The 24,047-nt window shown below is 32.6% G+C and overlaps 3 protein-coding genes and 1 pseudogene across 6 annotated transcripts; 2 read left to right on the top strand and 2 right to left on the bottom strand.

Annotated features, from left to right (window-relative positions):
• Nucleotides 1–831: 831 nt before the first annotated feature.
• Nucleotides 832–2,336, bottom strand: LOC129303947 (protodermal factor 1). Of its 2 annotated transcripts, none has more exons than XM_054943542.1 (3): nucleotides 2,084–2,336; nucleotides 1,477–1,966; nucleotides 832–1,383 (listed from the first exon to the last, which is right to left on the bottom strand). In XM_054943542.1, the coding sequence occupies exons 1-3, from the start codon at nucleotides 2,259–2,261 to the stop codon at nucleotides 1,053–1,055; spliced, it is 999 nt and encodes a 332-aa protein (XP_054799517.1). In that variant the 5' UTR covers nucleotides 2,262–2,336; the 3' UTR covers nucleotides 832–1,052. The 2 variants fall into 2 exon arrangements, with proteins under 2 accessions (XP_054799517.1, XP_054799518.1); XM_054943543.1 differs by having other exon boundaries at nucleotides 2,102–2,336.
• Nucleotides 2,337–9,447: 7,111 nt separating this feature from the next.
• Nucleotides 9,448–11,848, top strand: LOC129302805 (taxadiene 5-alpha hydroxylase). Its single transcript, XM_054941681.1, is given in 4 exon segments — nucleotides 9,448–10,186; nucleotides 10,189–10,404; nucleotides 10,604–10,791; nucleotides 11,525–11,848. Coding segments are annotated over 4 exon segments (1,467 nt in total).
• Nucleotides 11,849–12,247: 399 nt separating this feature from the next.
• LOC129302055 (xyloglucan endotransglucosylase protein 1-like) lies at nucleotides 12,248–19,833 on the top strand. 3 transcript variants are annotated; one of them, XR_008591152.1, is made up of 5 exons: nucleotides 12,248–12,903; nucleotides 14,730–17,381; nucleotides 18,088–18,281; nucleotides 18,984–19,509; nucleotides 19,586–19,833. XR_008591152.1 is itself a non-coding variant. In XM_054940719.1 (5 exons), exons 2-4 carry the CDS (start codon nucleotides 17,112–17,114, stop codon nucleotides 19,375–19,377), a joined length of 858 nt encoding a protein of 285 aa, XP_054796694.1. In that variant the 5' UTR covers nucleotides 12,248–12,903; nucleotides 14,730–17,111; the 3' UTR covers nucleotides 19,378–19,383; nucleotides 19,589–19,833. The 3 variants fall into 3 exon arrangements, 2 of the variants coding, with proteins under 2 accessions (XP_054796694.1, XP_054796695.1); XM_054940719.1 differs by having other exon boundaries at nucleotides 18,984–19,383; nucleotides 19,589–19,833; XM_054940720.1 differs by having other exon boundaries at nucleotides 18,984–19,383.
• Nucleotides 19,393–23,874, bottom strand: LOC129302803 (cysteine-rich receptor-like protein kinase 44; annotated as a pseudogene).
• Nucleotides 23,875–24,047: the final 173 nt, after the last annotated feature.

The following is a 24,047-nucleotide window of genomic DNA, read 5'->3' as shown; positions in this document are numbered from 1 at the left end:
TCGATAAAGGCCACAATAAATAAACATGCTAAAATCCTGTCAGCGCAAATATTGGACTGTTGGCACGAAAGGACATGATCTCAAATAATGCCAAAACCTATAGACTTCATGCTCGAGTATCTCGATGAAATGGGCTGATTACCAAAATGAAGAATATGAAATAAAGACTGTGCCATGAGTTTTGTGAGATCCTTGATTCTTCAACAAAACATTATAGGTCTTAAGAAACCACTCTGACACTATAAATAGAAGATGAAGACACAGGCAAAACTAGTCAACATTCAACCAAAGACTCGCATTTTATACTTTTTAACCCTTTTGTTTATCAGTTAATTTTTCAGTTTAGATTTGTAACTTTTTCACATTTCAATAAAATCAAACACTTGTTCTACCAAAGCTTTGTATCTTTTTACATTCGAATGAACTATGGTAAGAGAGTTCGGGATTATTTTTGTTATCAATGAGACTCAGTGTTTCTGACATACCTGATATTTATTGTTCACCACGAACAGTAGTGCATATTCAATTATTCATATTCATATTCAATAATTCTTAAAGGAAATTTTTTATAGTATTTTGTATAATCTATGGTCAAATTCAACAATGACTAGTGATTATCATTGGTTGTGAAATAACCACAACATATTCCTCTTGGTGATCTAATCCTTTTAGTTAGCCTAAATACTATATTTCAATTTCAATTATTCATTTATAAATCAATAGTACTGAACCTCGTCCTCTAATTTACGTCCAATCTTTTTAGCCTCAATTCCACGGCACTTTAGACCCAACCGGAACAAACCCAACAAAGATTAATTATGACACTGTTCAAAACCAAGGAACCATGCGTGAAGGTAATATTAATAATAAATGGTAAGCCAACATTAAATAGTAAAGTAACAACATGATATCTCCGTCTTAATTAATACAAAGTGACACATCATAATAAAAACATAAATATAGCACACGCACTAGCTGATCATTAAGACTAGGATGAGTAATTAATGACATAACTGAATATACTGACACATCATCACACGCCATGATCTCCATCAGACACGTGGCTTCATGCGTCCTTCGTTGGCCATTCTGAAGAGATGAGCTTGTGCCGCAGCAGCCTTGTTGGAGCTAAGAGAAGCTGCAAATCTGTCCCTGACTTGTTGGGTTGAGTAAGGGAACTTGTTGTTCACCAAAGAGTTGAGAAACGAAGCTGTTCCTTCTCTGTAAAGAGCTCCATAGCCATCACTCCTCGTGTTGGAAAGTGATTGTGGCAAACTCAGATTGGATCCAAACCCTGGAACGCTCGAAACTCCAAAAGCACTTCCTAACGTACCCCACCACCCAAGCAATCCCCATATAATTCCTGGATTGTTCCTCCAGTAGCTGAAAAATGAAGAAAATGAAGCTTCTTCAGTATACGGTCTACATGCAAGCATTCATGTGTGTGTGTACGGTGCTGTAACACATGATACTTACTTGCAGGTACCAGTTAATGGAGAGGGCGAAGGAAGGTAAGGTGGTGAAGGGATGGTTGGTGGTGTGCCTGGATCAATTGGAGTAGTCGGTGGGCTCAAAGTGATAGGTGTTGGAGGGCTGTTTCCACCGTAAGACGGCGTTGGGGGGCTGTCTCCGCCGTAAGACGGTGTTGGGGGGCTATCTCCGCCGTAAGACGGTGTTGGGGGGCTGTTTCCGTCGTAAGTTGGTGCTGGTGGTGGTGAGCTATAGTAACCGCCTCCTCCTGATGGTGGGTTTGATGGTGTCGACGGGGTTGATGGTGTCGACGGTGTTGTTGGGGTCGTCGGAGAAGGGTCGTATGGTGGTGATCCACCGCCGCAGTTTCCACCAGAGGGTGGTGAAGGACTTGGGTTATAACTTCCACCTCCTCCGTGTGATGGAGTTCCTTGAGAAGGTGGTGAGCCTCCATAGCCACCTCCAGAGCCATGAGACGGAGGCCTCCTGTGTGAGCCTGCATTAATTAATTATATCATTAAGGTGGTGAGAAGACGAACATGTGTGCGTCTGTGTATTGTAAATGCATGAGCTTGCAAACTACTATAAAAAGATCATACAGTTAGAGCATTACACAGAGAACTAGAGAGACCTGAGGGTGGACTTGCTCCTGCATGAGGGTCAGGAGAGTAGTAGTTTTTCTGGTCTTCAATGGCGGTGGATATGACAGGGATAATAAGGTTCTGAGAGATCAAGCAAGCGAGCAGTGAACAGACTAAAAGAGAAGCATGGTTATTACTTCTCTTCTCCATCTCTGATCCCTGCAAGTTTTGCTTAGGATTTAGAACAAGCTCGTAAAACAAGCGAGGAAGGTGAATGATTTGAAGTGAGGGTCTGGAGGGAATATAAAAAGGTTCAGAGTGGAGTAAATATCAGCAGGTGAAGGAGTGTGTGGTTAGTTGATGTTTTGCAGGCTGCATTTACTCTCACTATTTACTTCTTCATCCAATAATGCTTGATTTTTTGTATTTACCTTTAATGCACGGAACTTGCTTTACTTGTTACTATAGTTTCATCAACACCTTTGACCTCTTCCATCAGTTTTACCATTATATATTCAACAAGTAGGAAGCTCAAAATTTATCTAATGGCAATAAAATTCAAAATTGTACTCCCTTCTGTATGAATTATAAGATATTTTTTCACCTAAGCTTCGTTTAAAATTAGGAAATTTAGTATTTTTCAAAATTATTTTTTTAAATTTATCCTTGTATTATATTAATTAATTATGTGGGCATAAAATATAATATGACTAAACAATTTTTTTCACCCTTTGCAATAAAAGAATTGAGGGCAAAAAAAAAAAAAAAACAAAGGAAAGAAGTACATGTCATTTTTTCATGGATATTAAAAAATTTAATTAATTATATCTCATCAAATGACTTATAATAAGGATCATCCGTCTCTTCTACAATTTTTTTTAACAATAATAAGGACTAAATATTGGAGAGGCAATAGCTAATTGTATTGTATGGTAGCTATTCACAAGCCGTGATATTGATCCCCAATATTTCACTTGATGCACTAAAGGAGGCTGATGGATGTGATGTGAATACCCAAAGCAAGAATTGTCCATATTCAAAATATGGCACTGATCTGAATAAACTATGCATAGAGTAAAAAGTGTAATTATGAGATATAGACTATACATGTCCACATTTTATCTTGTTTCACTCTCTCTTCGGTAGTATAAATACATGAACATAATGAAGATATAATCCAGGTGCCATGAGAACAAGTATAAAGAAAAAAAAAACATATTCATAATACTATTAGTTTATTGGAAGTAAGAGCTTTTGATACTTATAAACCCTATTTTACTTATGAAGCTCTATGATATGGTAATCATGATAATGTAACCTTATTATATTCAAGATGCTTGATATTATTGGGGGCTTCACTTATAGTACTTTACTTGATCTCCCATTGATTAAGATTTTCTGTGGATAACCCTTTTCATAAGATGGACCTCTTAATAAAAACACTAACTTTTATGAGTATAAGTTTCAAAAAAAAAAAAAAAATTACTTTAAAAGATTAGCTTGTTGAGAGAAAAAATCATTACATTTATAAACTTTACTCCGCATGTAACTTGTGAGGCATGTCGGATTCAATGACATTGTATATGTTATTTTTCCTTTGGTTGTGGTGAGTTGTGACTTAAAAAAGAAAAAAAAAGCAGAGAAATCACAGTGCTTCCGGGAATGTTATTTTCACCGTTGGTGCCTGCAAGAAAAATCTATTACAAATCTAGGTGGAGAAAGCCGTGAACGGAAAATCATCTTGGTTTGTAACCCCCCCAAAAAAAAAGCATCTTGGTCCACCATGAACTGCACATTTCTTACAGATAATCTCTCTGACTTTGTAGTTGGCCACGAAGTTAATAATGTCATCTACCGTAATATATGAAATACCAGGAAGCCCATCATCTTCACCATATGCATCTTAGATATCAGGAAACAATATTGTCATCAAAGATGAGAGCTTTTTAATAATTATGTGTTTGAAATGTTAACAAAGACAGACACATGTCCCAGGTATTAACAAGATGTTGGAGGATGATGTGTTGCTATAAAGGAAGGTCACAAAGAAAATCAGAGAGGGAGAGACAATGAAGAAGAGGAGAGCGACAAGTGGCAAAGCGAAGGAGAGTAAGTAATGATGGCATTGAAGGGAGATACAGAGAGTAGCTGAGGGTGCACAGTAATGTTGGGAAAGCAGTAAATGGGGGAACCAATTTTGGGTCCTCTTGGGGATGCTGCTAATTAATCTCTCGAGCCTTCCTCTTTGACTCCATTTTTTGCTTTCAAACGCAAAGACAGGAAGCCGTCTCCTTCAAATTACTCATCACGCACCAAGCCTTCAGTTCAGTTAGTAGGCACTGTGTACTAGCTTAATCAAAAATACCAAAGTTCACGTTTTAAGAGTGCATTAGTTACATTAAATATTTTATAAGAAGGTTTTGTCATATTTTATTTATCGTCCTGGATTTAAATTAGTTTGGACCTGTTAAATCCTCCAACTATAACGGTGCAATCTAAGATACCGGATGGTCCAATAATCCAGACTAAAGAAATTATTTTGTCTATCCTATAGAATCCTTTTTAATTGAAACATGTGGACTAAGGCCAGAAGTTAAAATTAGTTGACAATCTTAATTTTCTTTTCCAAAAAAATACAATGTTAGTCCAAAAATAATTTCCCTTTTTAAATTAAATTAAAGGCGAGAGGACTTTATCTTTTACCACACCTGTGATGAATTAAATAGGGGCATTTTTGGTAATACATTATATGCTATGCAAACTCATTTAAAAAAGATCCTACATTTAGGACCAACTAAAAAGTCCCATATTAAGGATTGATTGGGAGGTATAATATACATACATAAATTAGATGTGGCATCCTATTTTTAAAAATGAATTTATGATATATAAATAATGGGATTTTTTATAAATACACACACACAAACATATATATATATATAACTTAAACCTCCACAGGACGATCCTCTGAAATTATTTGATGTCATGCAAAGTGTGTGTGAGAGAGAAAGAGGGGGGGGGGGAATTCTAAGACAAACATCTATGTTTGAGACTTGCACTTCGTCCATTTCAAATGGGAATGTACATGAATAGCGTTGGATTAAGCTTCATTCCAACTTGATGCCTAGTCAGATGTAGCAATTCAAATATTGATAAGAATGAGAATAGATTAGACCTCTATTAGATAATTTATAGTTCAGCGTAGTTGAAACATGTTTTGACCTAGCATATTTATAAACAGGCTAAGCCTAATGCCTATCTAGAAGCCTATATATATAAATAAGCTGGGCTAGGAGTTTTAAAATTTGGCTTATAAGCCTATAAACCTGGCCTATTTAGGTATATTTATATAGTATATCATATTTAAATTTACATATTTAAATTTAAATTTAAAGCTTTTAAGCTTATTTAAAATATGAAATATATGTAGACTTCTACATAAAAATGTAAGCTTTCATAGGTTCTAAGCCTACTTAAAAACTTTGAAACATAAACTTAAAAGCCTTTTTAAAGGTCTGTATAAGTTCTAAACTTATTTAAAGACTTTGAAACGTAAGTTAAAAGCTTTTTTTTAAAGGCTCACATATAAAGAATGCCTTTGAAAAGGCTTTAGGGGTAGGTCAGGCATATTGCAAGCTCATGCTTGAAGCTTACATATAAGCTCAACTTTGTTTAATCAAAGCTTGGATTAGCCTATTCTTACCTTTAGATATTGAGTTACTTGAAGGCTTGATTTGGCCTAACCTGAAAATATTTTTTAAAATATGAAAAATATTTTTAATGAACAAAAATAATTAAAATTCTTTAAAATATATTTGTTATAAAACTAATTATAGAATTAAAATTAATGACTTTCAAAATTTTTGTATGCTTAACAATTATCTATTAGTTATACATAATACAAACTTATAAAGTTAGAATAGTCAATTTAAAATCTTCAAAAATATTATAAAAATTTAAAGTAATAGAAATATCTATAATGATCATAAAAATTATTTTTTCTATTAACAAAGTTTGAGCAATTGACCTTATAATTAAGAGAGAGTATTAATTAATTATAATTAATAGAGTATTGTTTCTATCATTTCTTTTTTTTTTTTTGGTGAAAACATTTGTATCATTTTTATTTGGGTAACTATAAGTTTTGGTTTCTGTACTTTACTCGCATTTTGTTTTTGATACTTATACTTTTTTTTTTAGTGTTTTATGTTTTTACACTTTTATTTTCTATTATTTTCGGTCTCTTTATGAACAAAGTATAGGGACTTTAGAAGGACTTAAAACAACAAAAAATAAAAGTGAAGAGACCTAAAATACTAAAAAAAAATATAGGAACTAAAAGCAAAACGCGAGTAAAGTATATGGAATAAAAGTTATGTTTATCCTTTCTATTTCTATATATGATGAGTATAACTCCCCAATTAAACATGGGGAAAGCTAGAATTTAATGGCGAGGAAGATCAACCATTTTTGTATTTTGTCTGAATCTATAAAATAGAAAAGAATTAAATGATGACTATGATGTTGGTGAGAGCCATTCAATGGATATTATAATTTTGTCGTCAAAAATAAAAGATCGAAATAGAAGAAAAGGGCACATGCAAATACAATTTAATGAAATATAGAAAGGTAGCAGTTCAACAAAAACACCAGGGTAATTCGTTTACCCTTCAAAATGCATTTCAGGGATTAAAAAAATTAATTATTAGGTTTTTTTTTCATTTACAGTAATCATTAATCATCAATCAATATAAGGCTAAAGTATACATTTAGTCATTTAGCTTTACATAACCTTTTATTTTTTCCTTTAATTTTATAAAATGTCTTTTTGATCCTTTAACCCTACTAATATTGTGAGTTTTATCCTAATAAATTTTTACATTAAATTTTTAAATATTGACAAAATATTCTTAAATATTAATATATTAAGTTTAATTATTTTAAAATAACAATGGTTGACACAGTAATCATTTAAAACTAATGATTTTAAGATTAAAGGATTAAAAAGATATTTTATAAAGTTAAAAGATTAAATTATAACCTGATATAAAGTTAGAAGATTAAAAGTTACTTTACCTTGAATATAATAAAAAAGTATGGCAAGTTTCATTATCTAGAATTACAAGTGATAAACTAGTAATGACTCTTCCCAAGCTCATCCTAGTTGAAAAATTGAATTGCAAAGAAAAAGGTGTTTATATACACACAGGTTCATGATTCTTTATATCACATTCCATTCGAAGTTTGCACAAAATCTCTAGATAATTAGATGAGATAGGTATGCCCTTGTAGTTGTAAATAATATAAATAAGTTAATACTTCCCCAATCCCAAATTATAGCATACTTTTAAAAGAGATTCATCATTCTAAAATATAAGATACTTTGACAAAAATAGATTTTTATTAATAATATATTTTTAATATTATTATTCATATTATATTCACTCTTTTTAGTATTATTTCATAAATAGAGTATTAAATGTAGGATATTTTTTGAAGTTTATTTTTTTTTTTTAAAAAATAAAGTTATAAAATGTATTTAATGAGATTTATTAATACGTGTGATTTTGTAAGTATTTTATAAGATGGGATGGAAAGAGTGCTCCCTCCGTTTTTATATATAAAAAAAATATCACTTTTAGTTTCTTTTTTATATAAGCAAAACTATATTTTTCAATAAGCATTTATTATAAATTTTCTAAATTAACCCTCATAATTTCATCATTCACATTCATAAAAAATAATTAATAAAGACTTGATTTACACAATTAATGAAAGATATTTTAATTTAATTTTTTTTATTTTTAGATACAATTAATATAGTTAACTAATTTTATCAAGCTGTGTGGTATAATTATTTTTCTCTTGCAAATAGAAATGGATGGAGTATATAATAACAATGTAGATATGTTCAAACAAAATTAATGATCCATTGATTCTTCATAATCTTCATGCATTATCAACACAATCCACCTATGAGAGCTGGAGGCCACCGGATTTTTTGGGATTTTGTGGCATGTTAAAAGCTTCCCCCCCCCCCCCCCCCCGCTTTTGAAAATTGAAAGCTCCGTTGATATTATACTAGTTGACTTTGAAATTTTTAATATATAAGACCTAATTTTTACTTACTTATTTATCTCTTTTATATAATGAAGTTATTTTTTCTTTCTTTTATGATTCATATTTTATCTTTTTTGGGCCAATTTACTCATGATTTTTTTTTTGTATACTTTCTTCTTTAACATTCAGCCTGTATATTCTGTTAATTAGCCGACCTGATTCATAAACGCACCCGCACACACTTGAAAATCTCTCAATTAACTAAGAAAGGTCTGCATATATACCTGTTGCAAGCTAAACTTTTTTTTCCCCCAATTGATGGACTTAAAAAAATTTATTAAGGTAAACACGCGTTAGACATAAAAGACAATGAATATTAAAAAAAAAAAAATGACTTCTACTATATGCAAATATGTTGCACATAATTTTTTAAAGTCACTTTTAGTTTATATATATGCACTTACATTTTATAAACAGTTGTAATAATTAATTAAAGAATGCTACTATTTCCATTTCAATTGAGCCACATGAGAATCTGCATGCACCGTCCTTTTTCTGAGGAATATTTGAGAGACATTATCATAATATTACGTGTGATTCTCTCAGAACATGAACCTGCCAGGCGACAGCTATTTGCCAAGATATAGTAATTCATATGGGGCGACTCATTTAATTAATTAATTAATGTGTAAGTTATAGTTTTCTACCTTAAAATGTTAGTAAATTTTAAATATTTAATTTAAAAATATTTTTAAGAAATATTAATTATTTTTTGATACCAAATTTATTATTGATTTTTTTTAGAAATGTATAGCTAACTATTCAAAATTTAAAAACTCTTTCTTAAATAATTGTGGTTTGAATAATGAATCATGTAAAATATGATAATAATTTAAATTTTTAAATTTAGGTTGGTTGATTATAAAAATATTTGAAAATAGAAAATTCTTAAAATTTAATTACGATTTCTATGAATTAAATAGAACCTGTACACTACAATTTGCCAACCATTAATTTAGTATTTTTACAAATATTAATTTTTAATTTATGTATTTCAGTCGCTAGATTCGTATAAATATAATTTTTCCGGAGTTATATTCCTTATAGACAACTCCACCGTCTCCTTCAAATTATATATTCATTTGGACGGTTTGTGACTTCAAGAAACAGTTGACCTTCTGATAAGAATCAACTGGGTTTGACAATTTGTTCTTCTTCTTCTTACACAACAATTAAATAATAACGCAAATGTTCCTATAAATACGTGAAGCCGCACACATGTATATATAAACACCTCAACACACTATTCTAGGAAATGAGCTCAAATTTTTCGATAATGTCTACAGAGTTCATCTGTTCTCTCATGTGGGTCTCCTTCCTTCTCTTGATTGCATTTTCTTCTCTCAGTTTCTTGAGGAGCAAACAAAGCCAAACCAGAAGGAAACAGAAGCTCCCACCAGGTAAAATGGGGCTCCCATGGATCGGAGAGACCATGGATTTCTTCAATGCACAGAAAAGAAACAAGCTGTTCGAGGATTTCTTGCAGCCTCGGATTCTGAAACATGGGAAGATCTTCAAAACAAGGCTCATGGGATCACCAACTGTGATCGTGAATGGATCAGAAGCCAACAAGTTTTTCATGTCCAATGAGTTTAAGCTGGTGAGAAGCTCTTGGCCTTCGTCTTCAGTTCAGCTCATGGGGAAGGACTCGATCATGGAGAAAGATGGCGAAAGGCACCGATTCCTTCGTGGGGTTATAGTCTCAAGCTTTGCTCATTCTGGACTAGAAACTCTCGTCTCAAGGATCTGTAACTCAGTTCAGCTTCACATTTCAAGAAACTGGCATGGCCGAGAAGAGATTCACCTCTACAGGTCGGCCAAAGTTCTGACTTTCAATGTAGTGTTCGAGTGTTTAATGGGGATGAAGGTGAAGCCAGAGATCCTTAACACGTTCGAGAAGGTTCTGGAAGGAGTGTTCTCGCCAGCAGTTAATATTCCTGGTTGTAAGTTTTGGAGAGCGAAGAAGGCGAGGAACGAGATAGAGAAGATGCTGATGAATGAGGTGAGGGAGAAGAAGGGGAGATATTAATGGAAGGAATGTTAAAGAAAGAAGAAGGGATGCTTCTGAGTAAACTGGTTCGTGGGATCATTAAAGGTGAGATCACTGAACAAGAAGCTGTTGACAACATGGTTCTGCTGGTTTTTGCAGCTCATGATACAACTTCTTTCGCCATTGCCATGACTTTCAAGATGCTCGCTCACCACCCTGACTGCTACGCTAAACTCCTTCAAGGTATCATTTTACATTATTCTTTATAGTTTCTTAAACAACAATTTGATCAAGGATAAATCAGATAATATAATGTTGTTTGACATATCTAAGATATATAAGCAGATAAGGTATCTGTGTATATATATATATATATATATTTGTATTGTACAAGTTGGCATGCGTTAAAGCATGGTGGGAAATTAAATGCATGTGTTTGCAGAACATGAAGAAATACAGAAGAAGAAAAGGTGGGGTGAGAATGTGACACTGGAAGACGTAAAGAGGATGAAATATTCATGGCAAGTTGCGAGAGAAAGCATGAGATTGCACCCTCCTATCTTTGGCTCCTTCAGGAAGACTGTTGCTGACATTGATTATGAGGGCTTCACCATACCCAAAGGATGGAAGGTAATCCACTTTAATTTCTATTTTTCCTTAATTTATTACTAAGTGGATTCTCGGTATGTGTATGGATGATAATAAATTCCCCACCAAAAATCAGATTAATAATAATTAAGTGCTAACAAAATTGAAAAAATAATTTGTAAATATTGATAGAATATCAGCAAATCGTTACTCACGCCAATCCTACTTATAGTGACTTCTGATATATTTCACTGGAATTAAAAAAATATTAGAACTCATTAAATTTATTTAAAAATTTAGTAACTTTTAATTTTGTCCCTATTAAATATGCACACTACTTTTTTTTTCAAGATACAATTAAATATAAATACTTTAATAATCTAGTTTCTTTCACTAAAATTTATTAATGGGAGGAGATAGAAGGGGAACTTTAATCACATAAATTATAAATAGGTCAAAAAAATTCTCCTTTTATCTTATATATAAGACATGAGAGAATATATTTAGATATTAGATATTTTATTTGTAACTGGTACTGTTGAATTTGCAATTATTTTAATTGATATTTGTAATTTATTTTTTTAAAAGAACCTATTATTAATTTATTATTTTGGGATTCAACTGCGATTCTCTCCCTTCTCATGTATTGCAGGCACGGAACCTAATAAATGACAGAGTTTTAATTAATATTATACCTTTATATATTTAATATTGCATGTCTAGCTTAGAAGTAGTTAGTCTCAAAGAAGGGTGATTATTTTTTTGCAAATTACAGGTGCTATGGACAGCATATGGGACACATTACAATGAAGAGTATTTCAAGGATGCAATGAGGTTCGAGCCAAGTAGGTTTGAGGAAGATGAGGCAATAAAAATACCACCATATGCATTTGTTGCCTTTGGAGGAGGACCTAGGCTGTGTGCTGGCTATCAACTGGCTAAGCTCAATATACTCATCTTTCTGCATTATGTTGTCACTCAGTTTCGGTGGTCCTTGATCCATCCTCATCATGATGATGAGCCTATCACTTTGGATCCCTTGCCCTTCCCTTCTCTTGGATTGCCCATCAAAGTTTCTCCCAAAAATGTCCCTCATTAATTACAACATACATATAGTACACTTATTTGAGTTAGATTGTAATGACTCTAAATTTTAAATTAAATAAATTCCCTTTCAATTGATAATTAATTAATTTTAATTTTATGATAAAGAAAGAGCAATGATATATTAAAATTTATACTGGATATTTATATAGAGGTTTAGAGTTCAAATTTCACATTAGCCAAATGTTAGTTTATTTTTATGAAAAAGTACTAAAGAGTCCTTACTTTTATTATAAAAATATTATAATAACAAAAATTGATAGGGTTTTTTTTTTGAAATTTTCTCATTAAACTTTGAGTCTTGTTTTGTAAATTTCTTCATGAGATATTATTTGACTTTCTTTGGACCTTCTTAGTCGGTGGTGTGTACAGAAGAGAGAGAGCTTGCGATTTTTTTCTTTCTCATTATGTTTCCTTTTCTCTTCCAATCACAATTCTGGAACCAGATAAGAGAAGTTTGGAAACTCTCCACTTTCTCCCGGCTTCTCCTTCTTCATCCACCATCTCCAGCGCCACCGGCGAAGTGGGAGCTCATCACCTCCATGCGATCCCCAGTCCTCAGTCATGCTCCCATCTCGGTCTCCTCGTATGTTGCTCTACCTTTGCCGTTCTTGTTTGCGTCTTGTTGTGAATGTTTGTGTGCCGCTGGATTCTTTTTCGTCCTCTCTCGTCTGTTTGTTGCTAGTGTTTGTGTGTGAAGTGGGAGATCTTTTGCTGTTGAAGGCCGCCGGATTCTTCCACATCTTCCCCTGTTCATGCTGTCTTTATTCTGGTTAAGGAGTGAGAGCACGAGGAGAGAGGGAGCGTTTGGTTTTTGCTTTAACATTTCCTCTTCATTTCTTGCTTGTTTCTCTAATTCTTGCCGTCGGTGTGCATCCTGGATCTTCACCATAGATTCTTGTCTATGCCGTCAACTTGAAGTGCTGAGCTACATGAATTTGTTCTCCTCTACTTTCTTGTTTGCTGGTCGTGCAAGCTCGTGTTGTGCATGTGTTCTCAGCTTTCAATTTCCTTGTTCTTCTCAGCATGGGTGTCAAGTATGTGTGTGTGGTAAGTTCAGCTTCTCTTATTCTTTATTGTTGTTGGTTGTTCAAACTTCAATCTTAAACTTCATTGATTGTCGGTCATTCTCCTCTGTTTTTGGTGTCACTGTCATGCTCATGAGGCTAGACAATATTTCGAGTTTGCCCTTTTTAAATTTTCATATGCTTCCATAGATGGGTGAATACCACCTATCTTCTTTTCCTCAGCCAGTCTATACATAGATAAAAATTTGTTCTTTTCCATTTGCTCTGTGGCTGTGCATGAGCAAGGATAGGAATAGTGTTGAAGTAAGTTTGAATTGAGGATTAGAAAGCTTATTTTGAATGGCAATCATGCTTTAAGTAAGTTGTAATTGTAAGGGAGAAATCTTGATTATTGTGGCAAATTATATGTAATGGCTATATTGTGATTAAAAAAAATTATACACACACACACACACACACTTGATTAAAATATTAGTATAAGAATTGGAAGGCAGATTAAAATCTAATCAAAGTGTCAAATAGAAAGGTAGACATGTAAAGTATTGAAAGGATTAAAGAATTGAGATTGGATTGATTAAATTATAATGATTTAGAGTTCGATTGGTTATAGTGTTATCAATATTGAAAGATAATTTATTTGGCTAGAGTAAGGCTATTAAATTGTTCATCACCTTGAATAGGTGTTTAGAGGAAGGGAGACATGGATGAAGTTGAAAGAAATGAATTTTGGTTCTTGGGCATACTAAAGATAAGTGGATAGCGTCCCAACTGATTTTCTTTCTATTAAAATTTCCTTTACTAAAATTTATGTTTTTCTAGAAATTATTTTAATAGCATTAATGCGATTATTGAATATTTGTTGATTAATATTCTTTATTTTGAGAAATTAATTTACCAAATTTGAAATGTTATTTGATTAATTAAATCAAGTTTGGACTTTGATTATGAGATTTTTATTTTATCAAATATTGGATTGATAAAAGAATGATTCTTGTGAGTTCAACTATGAATTTTTTTTATTATTCGATAAATGCGAGTATGAGCATTGGATATGAAATTTTATTCTGGCAAGTTTTAATACTTAAAAGTATTTATGCGAGTTTGATTTTAAGAATGAGAACTGTATCTTAAAAATGATAATTTTCTCGCATGTTTGAAAATGGTTTAAAAAAAAAGAAACTTTATACGGAACACTGGTTGCTAATGGCAGTTCCGTTAGCCCTTGGCGCGCCACAGTTCATCTAGTTAGCAGGATGCTTATAGGAGGTGCTAGCCCCGTGCAATGGCCAATGCACATGGAATGGATGGATGGTTATTCGTGAGCATCGTACTCACGTTTGTTTCATGGCTTCGGTCGCGTTTAGTTAGCATTACCCTCTTGGACTGTGTGTCCACATTTGTTTCATGGTTTCGGCTGCATTTGGTTGCTTATCCTTATGGATTGTGTATCCACATTTATTTTCATGTCATAAGCCACGTTTGGTTATTTACTCTCATGATTGTGTGTCCACGTTTGCTAATTATTTTGATAAGTCCCTATAATTATGAATACAATTATTTGATGATTTTATATACCATTGATTTTTATTTAGTAATTTGTTTATAAATATTTATTTCATTTATGTGCTTTTTTGAAATTAAGTGATATTTTCATTTACTATGATAGTTCAATAATTTAAGAGTTTATTTGAAATTTTATTGAGCCATTTTATTATAAGGTTTATTAATTTTTTTATAAAAATTGTTTGTCTCTCAATTTATGAAATTATTTCAAACTTTTCTTTTTATTCATGTTCTATTATTTATTGTTGGGACATTATTTACTGAAAATTATTATTTTGGTCTCAGATATGTTAGCTGATGTTGTGCCTTCCGCTAATCCTTGATGGGCAGTAATATTCAGATGAGATGAAAAGCTGAAATCAAACTTCTTTAAAGTAAATTTTTTATATCAGGTACTCTACATAAGCTATAGTTAGGGTCCTCATCCTTATGATTTATACTTTGATATTTACTAATCTGAAGAAAATTCTTTGCTGCTACTACTGTTTTGTAAAATATTAAATCTTTTGTTCGTATGGTTTGTATTGAGGATGGCTTAATTTATTATCAAAGGTCTTCATGGTTTATAAATTAGAGTTTTCTTGAGTAAAGACTTTTAGGATATGGGTATTATCTCTATATTATGTGCCAAACATGTTCTATTTTTGGGGTGTGACATAGATTTAGATTTTTCAAATCAAAGTTCATATAATCATTAATTTATATGCCAATCTAAATTGTCTATTTTTTATACAATCAAATTCAATACACGCGTACACTAAGATGTCAATGGTGGGATCAAGTCCAAGATCTTGCATGTCCAAGTGAGAGAGATGGCAATGTCACTTAAACAACTCATCTAAATTAAAATTTCTATTTATGACATGTGGTTAGGATAAGATGGGTGTGTGCATACATGGCAATTATTTACTTCAAATTATTCTTTAGATATAGACCAAATAAAAATAGACATCACAGTTTAGTCAACATTTTTTTAGTAGACAATGATAAATTAATGTATAAGTTTATAAATGTCTATTGGATCATGATTTAGTTTTTCTTAATTTTAGCCTAAAAAGATAATTTAATTTACATATAAGACCATCGCTCAAGTTTGACTGAAGATTTTTATATTAAGAAATTATTAAATAGATTATTCTGGGAAAATGAACCTCTTTAAATACTAAGACAAGCAGACATATATTATATTGTTGAAAAAACAAGTCAATTATCTTCCATTAATATGTAACGTAACACATTATATATGGAGTATAGTTGGCCCACGTAAAATATTAATTCTGGTTCTTTTTTTTTTTGTTGCTTAGAAAGGTTGTGAGAAATTCTATATATGTATATTAACATGTAGGTTGGCGTGTTTTTGTTTACCATTGTGAATTTAGAACCTGATGTTATAAAACTTCTATCCCTAATACCTTTGCAATATTTGAAGTAACACTTGAGACTAGACAGAGTTTTTTTTTTTAATTTTCGTGTATTGTATAGGGAACAGTTGAGTTATATTATTCATTTAGCATTATAACATGTGATTCACCGAAAATCATCAGGACTTCATCGTCAGTGCAAGCTGTTTCCATTTTTTTTAATTAATTTTCGTGTATTGTATCGGGAACAGTTGAGTTATATTATTCATTTAGCATTATAACATGTGATTCACCGAAAAACATCAGGACTTTATCATCAGTGCAAGCTGTTTCCATTTTTTTTTTAATAGAAGAGGAATTAATGTATTGTTTATAGTGTCAAGGAGAGCAAGTTACTGATACAGCTATTTTGCATAATTAATGAACTTGCATGACAGATAAATAACGGTATTAAAATAAAAGCAATCTTGAAGACAAGAACAAATGCCAAGGATAAACCATGCTTAAAGATTTATAATATAATTCATAATATTAATACCTTAAAAGTTAAAAATAATTTGGTCAAATATATTAATTTTAATTTTAGTGCCTGTTTTCTGGCGAATAATATAAGTGTACTGTTTTTATTCTAAGTTCACCCACACACTTGGACATTTTTATAGTATCTTTTCATTTTTCAAACATTCTTGAGTTATGAGTTTGCTTTTATCCAATTCACCTAAATTTGTTTAAAAAAATTAAAATTAGAAAACATATCCTTAGAATATGGAGGAGTTTCTATTCTAGTCTTGCGTGTTCAAACTCTCATACCTTCATATTTAGCATTCCTATTATTAAAAAAACAATCCTAAATTCAGCTATTTGACTATTGTTCAACCTCAAATTCCACGACACATCTGTATGGATCAACCTAACTTCCTAAACCATCATTCTTAGAAATCATTTATCAAAACTGATTCTCCTTTTCGTCTTTCTATCTGTCTCCAACTAAATTTTTCCCAGGAAAAAAAAAAAAGAAGTCCAAGGTTTCGTTCATATACAGTTTGCACCATCAAATATTACGATCATAAGATATTGATCCCCATATAATGTTGCAACTACTGTAAGGCATGTGGTTGTCACAACAGGTTCTGATAACAAACCTTCCACAACATGGATCTATAGCATTCATATTAATGTTACCTCCACGTTGTTGTTATGTTGCTGCGAAGAAGCAATTTGAATCCTTCGTTTCTTCTTTTCATTTCATCTAAAATACCGTGACTGTATCAACATAAAGAAAGGAAAAGAATTGTGTTCATCATCCATGTCTTGTAGTTCCATTGTTGTTTTTCTGTGTGTGTTTCTAACGTTTGGCACGAGTATTGCTGTGGATGGGAATTTCGGAGAATATTTTGCCACTCTCTTTGGAGAAAACAGAGCCAGAATCGAAGATGATGGAAAAAGCTTATTCCTAACGTTGGATCAATATTCTGGGTCCGGCGTTATTTCCAAGAGTGAGTATTTGTTTGGAAGATTTGACATGCAAATCAAACTCATTCCAGGAAACTCTGCAGGCACAGTCACTGCTTTTTATGTACGTATTCATGGCCCTCCCTTCTTTCCCATTCATTACTAATTCATATTTATGAAACTCTAGTGTTACTATTGGGGTCTTTTCTTAAATCCAGTTCCTTTTCAAAACACTTCTACCTTTTATATTGATCTGTTATCTGTTTGCAAAGTTATGTTATCTCACCTACTTTTCAAAATGGCTATGTTTCACATATTGAGTGATGAGGTGATCTCGGATTTGGTGAGTGTCCCAAATCCTCTTATCCATTGATTGTCCCACCTGGTACTATAAAGATTGTCACTTTAATTGAATGGGTATGCACAAAATACACATATATAGAACATTAAATCATAGCTCAGCCTTTTGTTGTGTCGTACGCATACCTTAATCTAATTGCTCATATGCATAGAGAAATAGTTGAAATACATTTTCATATACCTTCCCTTTAACTCACCATTTCATATATTCCTGGTCAGGCATTTATTTTCAAGGTTTGTCAAATCCTACAATTGCAGTGTGAACGCTCACAGGGCGAGAGGAATTGGGATAGTCATAGAATCTAGATCTGATCCAATATATTCAGAACATACACAGTTCTTTTAATTTTTACTGACATGATGCTTTGAACCTTAAATTAAAGATGTGCCCTCGCGCGCTTGCTTCATGGATTAGCAATGGTTTTGGAGGTTAATTTTGGTGATTATAATGTTGCATGTAATGAACGAAGTTAAGCTCGGAGGGACCCCACCACGACGAGATAGACATAGAGTTCTTAGGAAACCTGTCGGGAGATCCTTATCTGATGTCCACCAACATTTTTGCCTACGGCGAAGGAGGTCGAGAAATGCAATTCTATCTTTGGTTTGATCCCACTGAGGACTTCCACACCTATTCTATTGATTGGAACTCTCAACGTATAATGTAAGTCACATTACTACCAATCATGCTTTGCATAGAATTTAACAAATAAATTTTACTACTATTCATGACTTGTTGATATATATGTGTCAGGGCTTTGTAATTATTTTTATATCAAAAACAATATTCATAGGTTATGAATATTATGTCTCTGTTACAAGCACAAGTTGAATAAGATAGCCTATTCAAAAGATGAACCTATAAACCCCACTTGTAAAATTTTTTAATGTGAGACTTATAATAATGCCACTCCGTTCGAGAGCTGATGTCCTTGGTGGCTTTACCTAATGATACTTCATTCAACCTCCTACTAGTAAGAACTTTCCTTAGATAGTAATCTCCGTAACACTCTCAATAAAAGTACAAATATAACAAGTATGAAGTTTGAAGGGAGAGTCATCTTAGTAACTAGCCTACTGAGTGAAAAGTTTTTAAACTTATAAGCCTTTGCTAGTTTTGGATTTGGGACATATGTTATCCCCTCTATAATTCCCACAATTTCAATCCTTCATTTAAGGGAATCGGATGAAATTTCTCTAACCATTAAATGAAATGAAGGGCTGAGCTCTTATACATTACAAGAGGCAGCAAACAATTCAAATCTGTTGTTAGCTTTATATTGATAACATGCATGATGATTGTGCGATTATTGTTTTCAAGTGTATGATATATTGTTGGAATAAATTTGAATTTGAATGAATGCAGAATATTAGTGGATAACATTCCCATAAGAGTGATGCGAAACAGGCATGAGATCGGTGTGCGTTTCCCAACGAGGCAACCCATGAGGGTTTTCACAACGCTTTGGAATGGAGACTCTTGGGCTACCAGGTGGGGGCAGGTGAAGATCGACATGTCCAATGCTCCCTTCATTGCTTCTTTCCGAAACTTCACGGCCCGCGCCTGCACCGTGAGCCCGGAGCCATCGTGCCGGGGATTTGGTGTTGCCCGCCAGACCAAAGACATGGATCCAGAGAGCAAGATGAAGATGGAACAAGTGCAGGAAAAGTGGGTGGTGTATGACTATTGTCATGACTTCAGGCGTTACTCTCATGGACTTCCATGGGAATGCCGCAAAGCCAATCAAATATCTCAATAGAGACAGGTTATTGCAACTAGTTGTAACTAGTTACTGCCGTACTTTATCCTAAGAGAATATGAATCAACTTATATTTCACTGACACACTTTGTAATGGGATCCACACACACGCACACAGAGACACGACACAAGGTTAGCATTTATTAATTATTATCTTACTAGCGAGGATATTGCTCTGTAAATGTGAGTTCATTTCTGGATCCTTCAGCAGGTTTATCTCCAGATGATGATGAAGGTATACTTGGCATGCTTGTCCAATTGCAGAAGGACGGCTCTGAAGGAACTGGCAGGGTACAGGAAGAGCTACTCAGAAGTGTTACAATGGAAACCATTGATGGCCTTTGAGATGCGTTTTCTTGAATACACAGTAAACCTATTTGGATGCATCTCATCATTTCATTTCTTGACGAAGAACCACCTCCTTCAATCAAGTTGGATCTACAAAATTTGACACTATTCCTCTTCTCCAACTTTTCCAAGCCTACAATATATAATTTGTTTAGCTTTAGAACCAAAAAATAAACAAAATGATTGAATTAATGCGAATAATTAATTAATCAAGACTTAATCAAAAATGAATAAAGTACTAATAGAGGGCACACTCACAGCAGTTCCTATGAACTGTATGCTCTCCCCACGGCGGTATTCACCATTCTTTTGGCCACTTACAATTTCTAAAACTAATATTCAAAACTAAAAACATCTGACTTTGTTGAAAAGATTCCATGTCTTACATATTCCGGTGCCATGTATCCACTGCATCATGTCAAAGTTAGGGTGAATAGCATTCAAAATCTTAATTTAAGAATAGCTCGAGCAACAGCATATATAATCCAGAATATATAGACTTACTAAGTCCCAACAATTTTACTTGTGTTGCTTTGAGTTTGATCTACTGCAAACAACCTTGCCATACCAAAATCTGATATCTTTGCATTCATGTCTTCATCTAAAAGTATATTATTTGGTTTAAGATCACGATGAATAATTCGCACTCGAGAATCTTGATGTAGATAAAGAGACCTCGAGAAATGCCTTCTATGATTTTGAATCTCTTTTGCCAATTTAGGCGCACTCTCTTGATTGGATCTTCATAAAGCCATGGAACACAATGCCATTATTTGATCAGTTAATAATCTTTTCAGCTAAATTTATTTAGAGAAGGACTCTAGTCATACAAATTTTAGAAATTTATTCTATTTAGATATATCTGCTGTTTGTCAAGAAAATTAATGAAGACATCGAACATTAACATTAACATACCGAAGATGAAGTAATCAAGGCTTTTGTTAGGAAGAAACTCATAAACAAGAAGCCTTTCTTCTTTTTTGATACAAAAACCAAGTAGCTTGACTAAATTGCGATGTTGAAGCTTGGCCATTAATAACACTTCATTCTTAAACTCCGTGTCACCTTGCCCAGATTCCCTACACAACCTTTTCACTGCAATCTCTTGTCCATTATACAGCCTACCCTGAAATTATATTATATTAAAAGAAAAAATAAGTATAAGGTTTGATATAAGAATCCTAAACTAAATGCCTCCCCAACAAACACAAACAAACTAGACAATTTGCAAGTTTGAGAGATTCGACTTATGCTCTTTGAATTTCATTCAATGCATGAGAATAATCTAATTTTATTTTTATTTTTTCGTATAAAAATTTTAATAATGTATAATATACTATTTAGTATCTTACAAAGTAAACAGCTCCAAATCCCCCTTTTCCAAGTTTATTTGCATCACAGAAATTATTTGTTGCCACTCTGATGGTTTCAAAGTCCATTTGCAATGAGTCAGCAGCATCCTTAGCTTCAGCTACACATGCAAGGAAGCACAGTACATTGGAGTTATAAATTACTCAACAAAATTCTTCTAATTAATTGAAAAATTGAAAATAATTTTTCCACCTTGAAACTCGATAATAATTATCATTCAGTCTTTAGATTCAATACATAAAAAATTAATTAATCATAGATTTTTACTATTTTTGAAGAAATTATACATACATTTTTTATTTTCAAAGTATATTTTCATATAACTTTAATGTTTTGACTAAAATATGATTAATTAAACGTTGGGAATTTGAGTTTTAAATGAATTAGCACATCCATGCAATTGTAAAACGAAATTCCTACTATATATAACATCATATCACTTAGTCAAAACTTTAGCAACCTTTATACATAGAAAAATTTTCGTATATTTCAAGTCACATGATTATGACATATTCTGCATCAAAAGCAAACATGGTATCTGAGCAATTTAAAGTTCAGGCTAAGAAAAATCACCAAAACATAATACGTTGGCTTACTTTCAATTTTCCTATTAGGCCTCCTGATGGATTTTAAATATATTAGAACGATCAAGATGAGTAAAAGAAGTCCTGCGTGTACGGCAACAACTAAGGCAACAACAACAGTCCTTGATGATGTGTTCCCCTTTCCTGCACAAAACAAAATTTGTACTTATATATATTTATGACAAGTTGATCCACTCGTGATAATTCATTTTCCAAAAGGAAAAATACTTGGCGGAAAAACTTTGATATTCCTTACAAGGGTTAGGATATTTTGAAATCTAAGTCACTCTGAAATAATGGAGGGTAAAAATGAATGAAATAAACTTTTTTCTTTTCACCAACTCCATTTTTTATTTAAATCTATATATTATTTCGAATTTAATTTCTAACCTATTAAATCCAGACTAGTTAAATTCAGGCAGACCTGAAAAAATTAATTTGCCAAATGTATCAAATCAGTTTATATAACATGCTATGGTATTGGTAACCATAAAATTTGAACTATAACAGATGCTCCATTTAGTCTTATTTATAAGTTACTTTTAATATTTTTATTACAACCAAGAAAAACTTTAAAATCTTATTAACTATGTGTAAAAATTTAACAAGTTTCTAACTTTGTCTTTATTAAATATAACTATTTTAAAATAAAATACTCCAGCATTTAATAAACTTTTCTACATTTAATAGGGGCAAAATTATAAAGATAAATATAATAATTATTGAGATGCATTATAAATAGGACCAAAACAAACATTCTTTCTCTTCCCTATAAATAGGACAAGAGGAGTATATATTTTTATATATATTTATAAAACTAAAATACTAACATTTTATAAAAGAAAATGAAAAATAAAGCATCAATAATTAATCTTATTTTGTTAAGAAATCTTCTCTAATTGAAATAGACTAATTAAAGTGTACATTTAGTTTTTTAACTTATACTAGATTTTATTTTGGTCCCTTAATTTTATAAAGTGTCATTTCAATCCTTCAACCCTAACATTAGCTTCATCAATAAGAAATTATTGCATGGAACTTTTAAAAATTAATATATTAAGTTTAATTTTTTTAATAGATAACAATGTTAAGATTAGAGAACTTAAATGACATTACTCCCTTTGTCCCAAATTACGAGACAATTTGATACAAGATTAATAAAACTTAATAATGATACTTTACAAACTTGCTTTTTCAAAATAAAATTATAAACTTTTAAAAATGACACTACACACTTAATCATTACATTATAATATCATTTTAATTCTCTTTTCACTTCAAGGATAATATTAAAAAAGTATTATTAAGAAAATTTTATTTTTTTAAATTTTTTATATTTTGAGATAACAAAATTTTTTTGAAATTATCTTATAATTTGGGACACGGGGAGATGCTTTATAAAATAAAAAATGAAACTGAAACATTATACATGGTTTACCTTTTTTTTTGTTTTTGTGGAAAAATATAAAACTTTACCTTGTTTGGACCTGGGATGGGGCAACGGCGAGGGCACAAATGGTTGTGTATTATTGTATGCAGAAGCGTCAAAGAAGCTTTCGGGTTCAAATCTAATGTTGCAACTGGGTCTGACCACCCTACCACCTTTCTTTCCGTCACAACATTTAGAAATATCAGAGATAGCACCACTCAAGCAAATATCACAATCCTTGTTCGTCAAGTCTGGCGTGCACTGCACCACACCGTATATCGTTTCATTGCTCGGACCCCTCGCATTCGCCGCCGCAAACTTCCGAAGCCAATCGCCGGAGGCAGCCCTTTCCCTTAGATAATTCATCATCTGCATCAACACATTCCTGAAATCGTCTTTCTCCGAAGCATCCACGATGGGACCGTCCGACGAATTGTAACCAGGCGATGTTTCCATTACACCAAATATCGATCGATTTGAGTATCGCAGAAAGCAGACATCGTACCATCCGATTGCTTCCCTCGCGTTCGGTGCACATACTTGGAGAATAATCACCCTTGAATCTTGGATACAACTGCGGCAATCTTGTACAGTGACATCTCCTCGGCATAGTCCAATCACGTTAACTTTGTCGGATTTTTTGCCGGAGGAGAAGTTATAGAAGCCATAGTCGATCTGTGAGGTGAAAGATATGTCTAGTAGCAGGTTTTTGAGGCTGTCTCTGAAGGAACTATCGCTATTAGCGGGGCCGTCACCGCAGAAGTATTAAGAAGTCTTGCTGAGCATCAGTGCCATGATGAGATATGAGGGTTAGGTTTAGAAGAATGAAGAGAAAGGGAATCGACCGCAAAGAAACCCTAGCCACGGTGATCATTTTACTTGTTTTCTATCTAGTAAAGATATGTTATCGTCTAACTAAAGCCAGCGTCTGTGTTCTT

Source organism: Prosopis cineraria, unplaced genomic scaffold (assembly GCF_029017545.1).
Source record: "Prosopis cineraria cultivar Desert tree isolate PC_DT_omini unplaced genomic scaffold, ASM2901754v1 PC2, whole genome shotgun sequence".
NCBI classification, from domain to species: Eukaryota; Viridiplantae; Streptophyta; class Magnoliopsida; order Fabales; family Fabaceae; genus Prosopis; species Prosopis cineraria.
Note: the sequence above shows the minus strand (reverse complement) of the source record. Positions and strands in the feature narration are given on the sequence as shown.

Coding starts and splice junctions, on each gene's coding strand:
- LOC129303947 (XM_054943542.1), bottom strand. CDS start 2,261: ATGGAGAAGAGAAGTAATAACCATGCTTCTCTTTTAGTCTGTTCACTG. Junction 1,967..2,083: donor AGGTCTCTCTAGTTCTCTGT/GTAATGCTCTAA, acceptor TAATTAATGCAG/GCTCACACAGGAGGCCTCCG. Junction 1,384..1,476: donor CCATTAACTGGTACCTGCAA/GTAAGTATCATG, acceptor TTCATTTTTCAG/CTACTGGAGGAACAATCCAG.
- LOC129302055 (XM_054940719.1), top strand. CDS start 17,112: ATGTCTTGTAGTTCCATTGTTGTTTTTCTGTGTGTGTTTCTAACGTTT. Junction 17,382..18,087: donor GCACAGTCACTGCTTTTTAT/GTACGTATTCAT, acceptor TAATGAACGAAG/TTAAGCTCGGAGGGACCCCA. Junction 18,282..18,983: donor TGGAACTCTCAACGTATAAT/GTAAGTCACATT, acceptor GAATGAATGCAG/AATATTAGTGGATAACATTC.